Source organism: Mycteria americana, chromosome 1 (assembly GCF_035582795.1).
Source record: "Mycteria americana isolate JAX WOST 10 ecotype Jacksonville Zoo and Gardens chromosome 1, USCA_MyAme_1.0, whole genome shotgun sequence".
Classification (NCBI taxonomy): Eukaryota; Metazoa; Chordata; class Aves; order Ciconiiformes; family Ciconiidae; genus Mycteria; species Mycteria americana.
Genome location: NC_134365.1, coordinates 96,235,164 through 96,247,424, shown reverse-complemented (window position 1 = coordinate 96,247,424; position 12,261 = coordinate 96,235,164). Strand labels below are relative to the sequence as shown.

Below are 12,261 nucleotides of genomic sequence, written 5' to 3'. Positions count from 1 at the left end.
ACAGTGGTGTTACTCCTTACGCATGGTAACACATTATTTGCAATTTCCATTGCATTATGCTGTCCCTGCATGTCTCTATATGACAAAGAGAGACTTTAGTGAGGTTTATAATGTTCCCGTGGGATTGGAACCCCTGTCCCCAAGAGCAGAGCCATCCCTGGATACACCATTGTAGATACTTGGTAATACAATCAGTTATCAAGGTTACTCCAAAAGTAGCCATGTTCCTAACCACTTTTGATCTCAAGTCAAAAACATCCAAGAGAATTTAGCTTTTTAGCTTCAAATATTTTTAGTAGCCCTCTTCTGGGCACAAAATCTCCAGAGTCACTAGGTTTGCAGCAGTCATTTTCCATGTGGAAACCTGAGCGCTAGCAAGTCTGTCCCCTCAGTGCAGTGGGGAACGGGTCCCTGCAGCTTTAGGCAGCCACCATGGAAGGGACCCCAGGGCAGAAGAGTTCAGGTCACTGAGATCTACTCATGCCTTATGCCTCTTTGGGAAATACAGCAGTTCAAAAACCACACGTGGTAAATTAAGCCCATAGGGCTAGTCTCTGGGCAAGTATCTTAGAGGTTCTGAGACATGGGTAAATTTCGGTTAACCCAAAATTAGTTGCAGAGCGATCACTTCCCTGTAAGAACCGATAAATCAAGGTCTGGCTTCCACCCTTTGCAAGACCACCTATGATTTCAAGTCCCACGTGGACAGGCATCACTCTTTCCATACATTCTTCACACAATTAGGCTAAACCAGCCATTATTTCTTCACACCAATTTAAGAATTACGACTGCTGGTACATTTTGTTTTGTCTTCAGTTTCTACTGACGAATGCAAATAGCCAGAGGAAGGTCCTTTCTAGTTTTCTCAGGAGAACAGCTCTACCAAAGAGATTATTGAGAAATGTTCTCACTTGAGCTTTGCCCGTAAAAAATGTGTTTTTTCAGGGACTCTCTCTCACCCACAGAGCCAACCACACGCGTTCACACACAAGCAGCTGAACCCTGTGGTTTAGGATAATGTTCATTCGCCCTCGAGTGGCTTGCCCCACCCTAGGTAAAGCAAAACGTTTATTGTGTCTTAATCTGAATGACTGGTGCAAAATGACGAGTCACACGCTATGAAGGCATGGTTGCTTCTCCTCCATCTTCCTTCAGCTATTCAAACAGTTATGGTAAAACTTTGCTTTCTCCAAGTCTTCAGCTTCTCTAAAGGTGCACACATGCACTGATTTACCTGCCATAAATACATAGACACATTCCCATTGCTTTCTGACAGAAAAACAGGAAAATCCCATTCCAAAGCCAGCTTATTACTCCGCTGACGGACACCTTTGAAAGCACATCAGATTGCACTACATGAATGTGTTTGGAGATGATCCCTAAATTGCTGGGATTTGGGTGAAGGGTGTGGGAGGTCTTACGCTTTGGCTGCATCTTCAGCACAGATTTTTCCTCCTCCTCACTCTGGTACTTTCCTTAAGTCCTGTCACCGCTGCGAAAATCTCCTTTTGCTGTTCATAATCTCTGGAGGACCCGTCCAATGTTTAGGATCTATACGCTTCTTTTAAAAAAGCAAGAGCAAGATTTTCAGTAGCTTTTAGGCATTTAAAGATGCTGGTGGTTTCCTAGCGAGGCCTTCAGACAACGAGAGCTGTGCACCCAGGCATTCAGAAACAAACTGCAGGGCAGAAAAAAAGACCTTCAACTTTTCTCTCTCAGTACCTAAATAACTTTTTAGAGAAGCTGAGTAGCATGAGACAGGCAATGAGCTGCACAACACTGAAGGACTATCCCAGGCATCCCTCATGCTTCAGGACAGGCTTGCCTTATAGTGATGGTATCTGATAGCAATAATCCAGCTGGACCCACTGCTGGGAGGCAGCAAGCAGTATCAGTTGCGCACACGGCTACCGCATTTCTCATCAAGACTAATTTTGTCTGATCCCTCCTTCCTTTGGGAGCAAGGGGAGAGACGAGCCATACAGCCGACGCCGAACACAGGCTGCTTCCCAGGTACCTGCAGCAGATCCCAAGACCCAGACAGCTCACGTGAGGCCACCAGGGAGGCTCTGACCTCCTCCACAAAGGCGTCGGCCAAGTCCTATCTAGCCTGAGGTTGTTCAGTAAATAAACCCCACCTTCCACCTCAGCTAGTCACAGGCACCAGCCCCAGCCAAAATCAATAGATGAGAAGCAATTTGTCATTTCCAGGCCACACCGTTTTGGTTATGATGAGTCAAAAAACACTAAAGGAAACACAGATGTAATGAGGTCACCTCATTTTCTGGAGTCTTCCTATCTCTAGAAGTCTTGCCTGATCTCCCTCAAAATTGCCACGCATGCACACAAAAACATCTCGTGTGCTGCATGGTCACGCCTGTTAAACCGCAGGTGCATTGCGTGACGCTTGGCAGGGCCAAGGGAGCTCAGCACAAGCAGTGGGAGGTTGAGTTCACCCTGAGCTGCGGGCAGGCTGGTGTCTCCCTGTAGGAAATTTTTTGCAATTATTTCAAATAGCTCCCAGTCGCACACAAAGCCCATGTTTTGTAATAAAAACAAGGGGAAAAAATCACATCCAAAGGAATTTCACCTATTTCCCTCTCCACTTATTCCACTGAAGTTATCTTTTTAAAAAAACAAACCCCCAAAAACTGGCCACCAGAACAACAAAGTAGCCAAGAAGCTCATTTAATAACCTCATTCTTCAAAATCCACCCTGCCCTTCATACTTGTAGGTTTCAACAACAGTCCTAAATCATCCAATATCTTCTAATATTTTTTTAAAAGGTTTCACTGCATTTCTCTCTTCATACAGGCAATGCTTTTCATTTGGGAGCGATGCACAGAATGCTGCAAATTTTCCAGTAGCCGGGGTTTTCCCTGCAAACTGAGGCAGGTGTTACCCTACCCAGCTACAGAGAGCCAAAGCTGCAGCCAGTTACTTGTTATGGTACAGAAAGGAACAGAAAGGCCAACAGAGACAAGAATGGGGATAATCCCCCCTCCCCCCAAAAAAGGTCACTCCAGGTCCATGTGCCCAGATGAAGCTGCAGCAAATTAGTAAGCTACCCTGTCCCAGCTGAGCCCCAGTAACTGATCACGCACAGGCTGTCCTCGCAGTCCAGTGCCGTTGAGCTTTAAGCAGAAATACCACGTCCTAAGGCCCTAATCCTTTAGCTCACAGCAAAGCAGCCAGCCGCGGGCTAAAAGCCACATTAAACTCGCTGGAGATGAGGCGTTTGCTGAAATGCTTTGCTGAACAAGGATGAGCGACTGCGCTTGGGCTTTAGCTACACTTACTAAGTCCTGTACATCTTGGCTCTGGTTTTCTTTGCCACATGGCAGCTGGTTACATCCAAGACCTTAAATTCCTGGGAGAGAGTGACTGTAGAAACTCAGCTGTGCAGCATATGCACCATCTAGTGTTTATTCACTAATATTTCATCTGCTTAAATGGTTTGTTTTGCTGTTAACACATAGTTCCATCTTTTCTGTAGTTTGTTTGTCTATTTAGGAACATTATGGAAAAAATTAACCTTCTGCTGGTTGTTTTAACTACACAATTTTGAGTTAGCCTCCACTTACACCTTCAGTAATGATGATACACTAATTGCCATGAAAGATTAGATCTCATAGAGCAAAACGAAGGAGAACTGCTTTAAAAGAGCAGTGAGCATTTCTTCAGGTGCTTTGTGCATGCAAAGTGAACAGAGAACTTTGCGCAGGAGTAAAACATAAAAACTAAAGGACACCCAATGTTACCACCTGATCAATAACCTTCACCACAGCACAGAGCAGCCAGAGAAGCAGTTTCCCAGCCCTCCCGGTGCTCAAGCCAAGCCGTACAGCAGCAAGCGGGGAAAACACAAGTCACAACTCCAGGGCTCAATGCCTGCGGTGCCGCCGACCCACTTCCTAAGCCCGGCAAGTCCTGCAGCTGCCCTGCAGCCCACTCGCACTCTGCCCACCAGGCACGAGTCCCTCATGGACACGTTGCAAAGTCCCACCCTCCCCAATTACTTTGAGGCCCTTTTGAGAGGCCTGCTGCACACAGCGCAGTGTCAGAGGAGGCAAGCGGAGCTGCTTACGGCCCCCTCCTCTGTAAATACTTCCCCTTTCCCCAACCCCACCTACCTCTCACACTTTCCCCCAGCTGTCCACAGCAGCAGCCTTACCTGCCCAAAGCCACATCTCCTTACGGCCCCTGGGAGGACACGTCCTGGCCCGTGTCAGGTCGTGCTGTCCCTCAAGCGAGGGGGGGTCCTCCCGCATGCTGCACCATCAGCCTGCACAGGGGAGCCAGGGCTGCAGCCCCACGAACAGCTGGATTCGAGCGGGGACCTGTCCCAGTCCCAGCAGGAAAAGTGCAAAGCGTTGCCCTGCAAAAGATACCTCCCAAGGCACAGGGAACCAAGTGAAGGGGACTCAGTGCTGAGCCACTTTGCCACAGGTGGAGGAACTTTTTTTGTCCTCTGTTAAGCCAGGCTGTGGGAGAAGGACAGGAAAATAAGGCGGCACAAAGCCCCCGCTGCGTCCTCAGGCCACCCGCGTCAAACCTGGGCTCAGCAGGGCCCAGCAGCTGCTGCAAGAGAGTTCCGACGAGCGGTTTGGCAAAGCTCTGCTGGTGTGACTGCGTGGCAGGGGCTTTTCCAGCAGCTCAGGTTGGGTGCAAGGAGTCTTTGCACTGTGGAAAAGCAGGGAGTCGGGGACAGCATCAAGCCTGGCAATTGCCATGTGCATTTCAAAAGAGCGGGACATGCCTACCGGGCTTGGTAGTGGGACAAACTGCAAAATACTCGAACTGTAACACACACAAAGTCTCCTCGTTACCTCACGCTGCCCCCAAATTTGCACTCATTTAGGGAGTTCCTGGTTGCCGATTTGCTGCTCGCCTGCTAGTAATGCTTGCCACTACTGCAGAAAGGAAAGCCAACAGCAGATGGGACAACAGGTCCCAAGCTTGTATTTTGATTAGGAGGAAAAAGAAAGAAAAAACAACGCTGTTCTGTTGTGTTAGCAGGGCTGGTGAGGCGCTGGGACGGGCTGCCTGGGGAGGGGACAGGGTCTGCAGTGGGGGAGACCTTTAGAATATAGTTGACCAACCCCGCAGAAAGGCTTGGGCTGGCTGGTCCTGCCCGGAGGCAGTGATGGCCCAGACAGCCCGTAGGTGGCCCTGTTCTTCTGGGTGAAGGCTGAGAGGATCGGAGCTCAGCTCAGGAGGAGAGCTGGCACAGAGCTGTGACAGAAATGGAGAGCCCCCGGACTCCGCAGCCACAGGGCACAATCCTAGGCACAGATTTAAGCTGCAGAAACTGGGCTTTCATTGCTATGGAAAGCATAGCAAGAAGGGGTGTCGATAATTTAGCTTCCTTGGGCAGAAAGCGTTTAAGAGATCCCCACATGCCCCTGCCTGCTCTCCCCCTGTGCTGGAGCTTGCAGCAGAGCCCCCCAAACCTTGTGTCATGGCACTGACACAAGCAAGAAAGCGGCAGATTGCAGCCTGGGGATGGGAGGGAGCGGGTCCCTGTACGGAGAAACTGCAGAAGGCACCGCCTGAGGCGTGCAGGGTAGTATAAAACTAAATGCATATCCTTATATTTGCTATAATTGTACTATTAGAGTAAGAGCCTCCAATAAACCAGATACAGGCCTGCTGCAGGATGTCCTCCAAGACAGCACACAAACCAGAGCCAGTCTGCAGAGCTTTAGGTCCAGTTTGCTGCAGAAAATGAGAGCAGGTCGGCCCCAACGGGAAAAGCACAACACGAAAAAAACATTTTCTGCCAACTGTGTGTTTTGTTGTGTTTTTTGCAGGTGATGGCCATGCTGCTCTTCCCTGTGCAGCTGCTGGCAGTGGCTGTCACCATTTACCTAGAGCTGGTGAGGTCTGCTCAAGGCGGCGTCTACTATGGGATCAAGCAGCTGCCACCCCAGGTGCCCCAGTACCAACCCCTTGGACAACAAGTACCTCACATACCGCTGGGCAAAGAAGGCATCCCAATGCAGCACATGGGCAAGGAGGTACCCCATATGCAGTACGGGAAAGAGTACCCCCATCTGCCTCAGTACATGAAGGAGGTCCCACAGATGCCTCTGCTGGGCAAGGACATGGCTCCCAAGAAAGAGAAAGGTAGGCTGGGCGCATCCCTCGCCACCCCTGCACAGTCCTGCCTGGTGCCGCACAGCACCGTCTGCTCAGGGGTAACTGAGGATGGGGAGGAGGCTGCTGCAGGCTGGGCACGGCAGCCAGGTGCTCCGAGGGCTGGCCAGGTTGGTACCTGGCCACGGGTGGACAAAATGGGCTCACATGAGCTGTGGGGCAGCTCAGGGCCACCAGAGCAAGGCCACAGTCATCCTCTGGGCTGCAGCACAGCCTCTGAGCAGCCCTACCTGTGATGAGCATCCAGCACCCGGGGCTGGCCCCAGGTTTGTTTGGGTGCTTGCTTGAGGCTAGGAGAAACCTCGTAATCCCACCCGCCTGCAGAAAAACTTCTGATGGGGTTTCAAACGATGGCCCAGGCAGATGGGCCGGGGTCCTGCCTGGAGGTGCTCCCACTCTCACTGCAGCAACTGGACATGAAATAAGAGCTAAGAGCCCCAAGATTTGAATTTACGGGAATATCACGGTCTTGTCTGGATTTATCCAGACCCTGTGATTTAGAGGTTTGCAGATAAAAACATACAATTGCTTTTCTGACTCTGCAGTCCTCTTTCTGTAGGTTATTTATGGGAGTAACAGAGGCATCGAAGACGCAGGGCATTACTGCACGAGTCTGCACATACACGCACTTTCAGTATTCAGTAAAGGAAGTTTGGACAATATTAGGATATTTAAGAAAACAACAAAAAATGTCCAAAATACAAAGGGCACCCAGGAACACCCAGTGTCATAAAATCCTTGTGGGGACAGTGAGCGTCTGTATGGCTTTGGTCAAGCTGGTTAACTCTTTATCTTATTGAGGGTTCAGCATAACCACAGCCTCCACTGGCTTCAGAGGGAAATAGAAGATTTCAGGGCCTATTTTTGGAGTGCCTGAACAAGCACAACTGGCTCTAGTAAAACCAACCCGTCTGGTGAGCAAAGGAGGTTTTCTACGTGCATAAAACACAACATGTGCAGAGAGGGAGGCTTCCTGCCTCCCAAAGAACAGTTAATTCTCTTGCCCTGAAACCTCATCTGTCCCTTTCCCCCAAACCTCTCGCTTCTTTATCCATTTCAGAGCCAGAGAGAAGCAGACTTTCCACTTAACACAAAAAGCCTGCAGCTTGAAAAGCAACCAACCCCAGCACAACCACTCCCATGCGGCAACTCCCTCACCCTGACCTGCAATGCTAAGTGGTCACATACACAAAAATGTGGGTTTGGACAATAAAAACATTTTGTGAAGTGTTTAGAAGAGCTCTAACTAGACGTGGCTATGCCAAAAACCTGTGGGAGCTTAGCAATGCGGCATAAGGCTGCAGGTTTCCAGTAATATCTCAATGGGAACCAAAGCCTTGGTAAAAATGCAGTCATACCTACGTACAAACTTCTTACTGATGCAATCTTCTTTAATTGATCTTGCTAGTGTAAGCCCCTCCAGCAAAAGCACTTTTATGCCAGAGCTCCTCCTACAGCCGGTAGCACTGAGCAGCTTCTGTGTCCTGCGAAAACTCTTAAAAGTAGATTAGTCTACAGCAATACGGGACAAAAAGCAGATTTCGCAGCTTAAGATTGTATAGTTGGAAAACACTAGTAAAGAGCAAATGGCTTTTGCGTGGCAAAAAATAAGCGAATATGATGCAAAATAATTATTTTATGGAAACAGTTTGGAAACTCCGAACACAAGTTTGGAGTATGCAAAGCAGCAGGAACATGCTCTTCCTTCCAAATACCAACCTGTAACTCGCTGGCCAGCTCTGCCTGCCCGCCTACCACAAAACCAAGAGGCATCATAACAAGCACATTCAGTTCAAAACTGCCTTTCTGTTTCTCGAAGGACGCAATTGCAATCACCTTTTGTCTCTCCCCCTCCCCTTTTTTTCTTTTTTTCTTTTCTCCCTGACCCAGAAGTGCCCATACGCAGTCTGAGGGGCGAGCAAGGTCCCCCCGGTGAGCCTGGACCAAGAGGGCCACCGGGGCCACCAGGATTACCAGGTCACGGTGTGCCAGGAGCCAAAGGAAAACCAGGCCCGCAAGGATATCCAGGAATTGGGAAGCCGGGTTTGCCAGGGATGCCGGGGAAACCGGGGGTCATGGGGCCCCCGGGGCCGAGAGGGGAGATGGGGCCGAAGGGGGAGATCGGGCCCATGGGGATACCCGGGCCGCAAGGACCGCCGGGGCCTCACGGGCTTCCTGGCATAGGGAAAGCGGGTGCTCCGGGGCTGCAGGGACAGCCGGGGCCGAAGGGCGAGCCCGGGATGAAGGGGCCCCCGGGAGCCCCCGGCATCCCAGGGCCAAAAGGGGAGAAGGGCGTTGGGATCCCAGGTTTGCCGGGGCTGAAGGGTCCGCCCGGGTTGCCCGGCCCCCCCGGCCCCGTGGGGCTGCCGGGGGTCGGCAAGCCGGGCATGGTCGGCTTCCCCGGCCCGCAGGGACCCCTGGGCAAACCCGGACCCCCGGGAGAGCTGGGACTGCAGGGGCCCCCAGGGGTCCCCGGGATGCAAGGCCCTCCTGGCCTGCCTGGCGTTGGCAAACCTGGCCAGGACGGCGTCCCCGGCCAGCCGGGCTTCCCAGGTGGCAAAGGGGAGCAAGGCCTGCCAGGCCTGCCGGGGCCCCCCGGCCTCCCTGGGGTTGGGAAGCCGGGCTTCCCCGGGCCCAAAGGTGAGCGTGGTGTGGGTGGTCTGCCCGGACCCCTGGGACCAAAGGGGGAGAAGGGGCACGCGGGGCCGCCTGGCATGGGGGGTCCACCGGGGGAGCCAGGCCAGCCGGGACTGCCGGGCATCATGGGCCCCCCGGGGGCCGCCGGCTTCCCGGGACCCAAAGGAGAAGGGGGTGCCGTGGGGCCGCCGGGACCAGTCGGCCCCAAGGGTGAACCCGGCCTGCAGGGCTTTCCAGGAAAGCCAGGCTTTCCCGGGGAAGTGGGGGCCCCCGGGCTGCGAGGGCTTCCGGGCCCCACGGGGCCCAAGGGGGAAGCTGGACAGAAAGGCTTGCCGGGGCTGCCAGGCGTCCCAGGGCTCGTGGGGCCGAAGGGCGAGCCAGGGCTCCCTGGTGCCCAGGGGCTTCAGGGCCCCTCAGGCATCCCGGGCATCGCGGGACCCAGCGGTCCCATTGGCCCCCCGGGGCTGCCGGGGGCGAAGGGGGAGCCTGGCCTGCCCGGACCCCCCGGCTTCCCTGGCGTGGGCAAACCCGGTGCCGCAGGGCTGCAGGGACCCCCGGGGAAGCCTGGGGCGCTTGGTCCCCCTGGCCAGCCAGGACTCCAGGGGCCGCCCGGCCCCCCCGGGCCCCCAGGTCCCCCGGTCATCATCCCACCCACTCCGCCGGCCGTAGGACAGTACCTGCCCGAGGTGGGGCCGGGGATAGAGGGTGTCAAGCCCCCCTATGGCTACATGGGCAAGAAAGGCAAGGCTGGCGGCGCCGTCTACGAGATGCCCGCGTTCACAGCAGAGCTCCTCACCCCCTTCCCCCGGGTCGGGGTGCCCGTGAAGTTCGACAAGCTCCTCTACAATGGCCGGCAGAACTACAACCCCCAGACAGGGATCTTCACCTGTGAGATCCCCGGCGTCTACTACTTCGCCTACCACGTCCACTGTAAAGGGGCCAGCGTCTGGGTGGCGTTGTTCAAGAACAACGAGCCGCTGATGTACACCTACGATGAGTACAAGAAGGGCTTCCTGGATCAGGCTTCGGGCAGTGCCGTTGTCCAGCTGATGCACGGAGACAAGGTTTACGTTCAAATGCCATCCGAGCAGGCGGCAGGACTCTATGCCGGGCAGTACGTTCATTCGTCTTTTTCAGGATATTTATTGTATCCCATGTAAAACAAAAACCAGACACACACACACACATACACACAAAATCAAAACCTTTCTTCTCTGCTTCAAACTTTTATACCATGAAAGATGCATTTTATGACCGTTTTGGACCATCTTGTACAAAAAAAAAAAATATACAAAGTTTAACATTATGCACAGCTAGTTATAAAAAAAAGGTGTGGTGAACATATCTAACGATGTGTATCAGGTTCATAAACAGTTGTTTTGCACCCGAGGGGGACATATTAGCTGTACATTATATATTTCTGTGATGCCATGCTTACTTCATTTCATTCACAGTAATTCAATACTAAGGTTCAAATCAGTGTAGGTCACTCACTCCTGTTGCATATTTGACTGTTGCATTGATCATAGTTATGAGATGAAAACCAGTGACTTAAACCAGAGTAGGTCTGTCGCAAATTACATGGAAAAATTTGAGTGGCTTTTTATTTGTTTGGGTGGGGGGTTTTTTGGTTCTTTGACAGCAGGTCTGCCTGACAAGCAAAGGTTCTCTTAGCTGGAGACCTTTATTTCCCTTCCTCCCATATAAAATATTCCTGCAGGTGTGTTTTTTTCCTGAACAACTTATTTATGACGGAAAAGGAGTATCGATGGTGTAACTATTCCCTGCGAGCCTTCTCCAGCAGTCATTGGACCCAGAACGCCGCCACTGACTCCAGCCGGCGCTGGGTTCACCTCCAAATGCCACAGCACTCAAAAAGTCTCCATCTGCATTTGCACAGTTGAAGTAGATGAGGTAGATCAGAGACAAAAATGAAGGGTTCCCCATTTGCTTTGTGCCACGTGACTGAGCCATTTTGGCCAACGCGTGGCAATACAGCAGTGCTGTATAAATTAGCTGGGATTTCTGTGCTCGTGCTAAGAACCTGCATCTGTTTGGCTTGTCAGAAGAAACGTCTATTCTGCCACTCAGAGAAAATGAAATCAGTTTACTCTTCAATGACTAGGCAAAGCAGAAGTAGCTCTGTTTGCTAATTAACTAATTTGTTGTTTGAGATCAACCGATAACTTTACCAGCAACACTGATCACGCAAATTTACTCGAGAACTTCATTTTATACAAAAGCTGATTTCCAATCCTTATTTATGTTACCCATTCTCAAGGAGAACCTGCAGGCCTCGATCTTTTCTGTACGTGAGGAAAGGAACTTCTCTGCAAGAGCTGTCTGTTCATTAATGGTGCTAATCTCACCTCAAAAGTATTCGTTTCCAAAGGGCAGTGTACTTTGCTGTGGTTCCCTGTACAGTGCTGCACATCACACACTGTTATGCTAGTTGAAAGAGTTAAATACTCATCACTTCTTCAATGTCTTTAGCTAATGCTACCGCTTCTGATTCAAAAATGAACTAGATTTTTCATGCAGAACTAAGATTGGATTTAACTGGCATTACCATTATTTAAATGCAGACTTTAATGCAGTCTAACATTGACTAAGGACTCCAGTGATACAATGTGGTGCTTTATCTCAGAAATTTTATGGAACGGTGGCAGGAACGGACGGAGTGTTTACCAGGCACTGGTGACTTCGGTATGTTCCCAGAATATATGAGATATGTCAAAAGCAAATAATTTTGTATTTAAAATTTTTGTACTGATTTGAAAAAATATCTTATTAAATATCTTAAAAGAAAAAAAAAATCCTGTCTTCATTCAGCAGAACTGGTGGAAGGAACATTCAACCCGCTGAATTCATGTATCAGATCACAAGGACTCTCTGAAACCACTGACAGCCCGATATGAAAAAAAAAATTGAGATAACCTTTTCTTTAGTTCCTCTCTGCTGGCAAAATCTGCCTTAAGCCACTGGGGGGAACGCGCTGTCCCAGCATCGCATGTTGGGATGCGATGTGGACAGCGGGAGAGAGCGGCTGGGGGGACCACACAGGGCGAGGGGCTCCTGCAGGTGGCCTGCAAGGACACGGGTCCTGCTCAGCAGGAGCCGACGTGGGAGCGCAGCTTAAAAAGGCACAGGGGCAGCGTGCGGGAAGCCGAGAAATCAGACGTTGTAGAGGTGCGCTGTTAAGGGTTTGTGCTCGCCTAAAAAAGCCAGAGCTGGCTGCCCAGGCTGGGAGAAGCACGCCATGTCCCTGGCTCTCCCTGTGATTTGAAAACAGCTTTTCCCGTTCCACCCCCCCCCATTTTTTTCACCTCCAGCAAAAACCTAGTGTGAAAGCAGCAACGTATTTGTCACTGATCTACATCACTATTCAGCTGTGGCTCCATTGCGGGGAGTAAATTATAACCCATGGTGTGGCTCCCTCGATCTCACCTCAAAGACAGGCATTT

At 51.2% G+C, this 12,261-nt stretch overlaps 1 protein-coding gene across 5 annotated transcripts in view; it reads left to right on the top strand.

Moving 5' to 3' along the window:
- COL8A1 (collagen type VIII alpha 1 chain) overlaps nucleotides 1-11,403 on the top strand; it is a 91,830-nt gene extending 80,427 nt beyond the window's left edge. For 4 of the 5 annotated variants that reach the window (XM_075513609.1, XM_075513604.1, XM_075513628.1 and 1 more), the window contains 2 exons: nucleotides 5,815-6,130; nucleotides 8,051-11,403. In XM_075513609.1, the coding sequence (XP_075369724.1) occupies nucleotides 5,818-6,130; nucleotides 8,051-9,957 (2,220 nt within the window). In that variant the 5' untranslated portion in view covers nucleotides 5,815-5,817 and the 3' untranslated portion in view covers nucleotides 9,958-11,403. The remainder of the gene's footprint in view (nucleotides 1-5,814; nucleotides 6,131-8,050) is intronic. The other variant, XM_075513638.1, reaches the window with a different exon arrangement.
- Nucleotides 11,404-12,261: the final 858 nt, after the last annotated feature.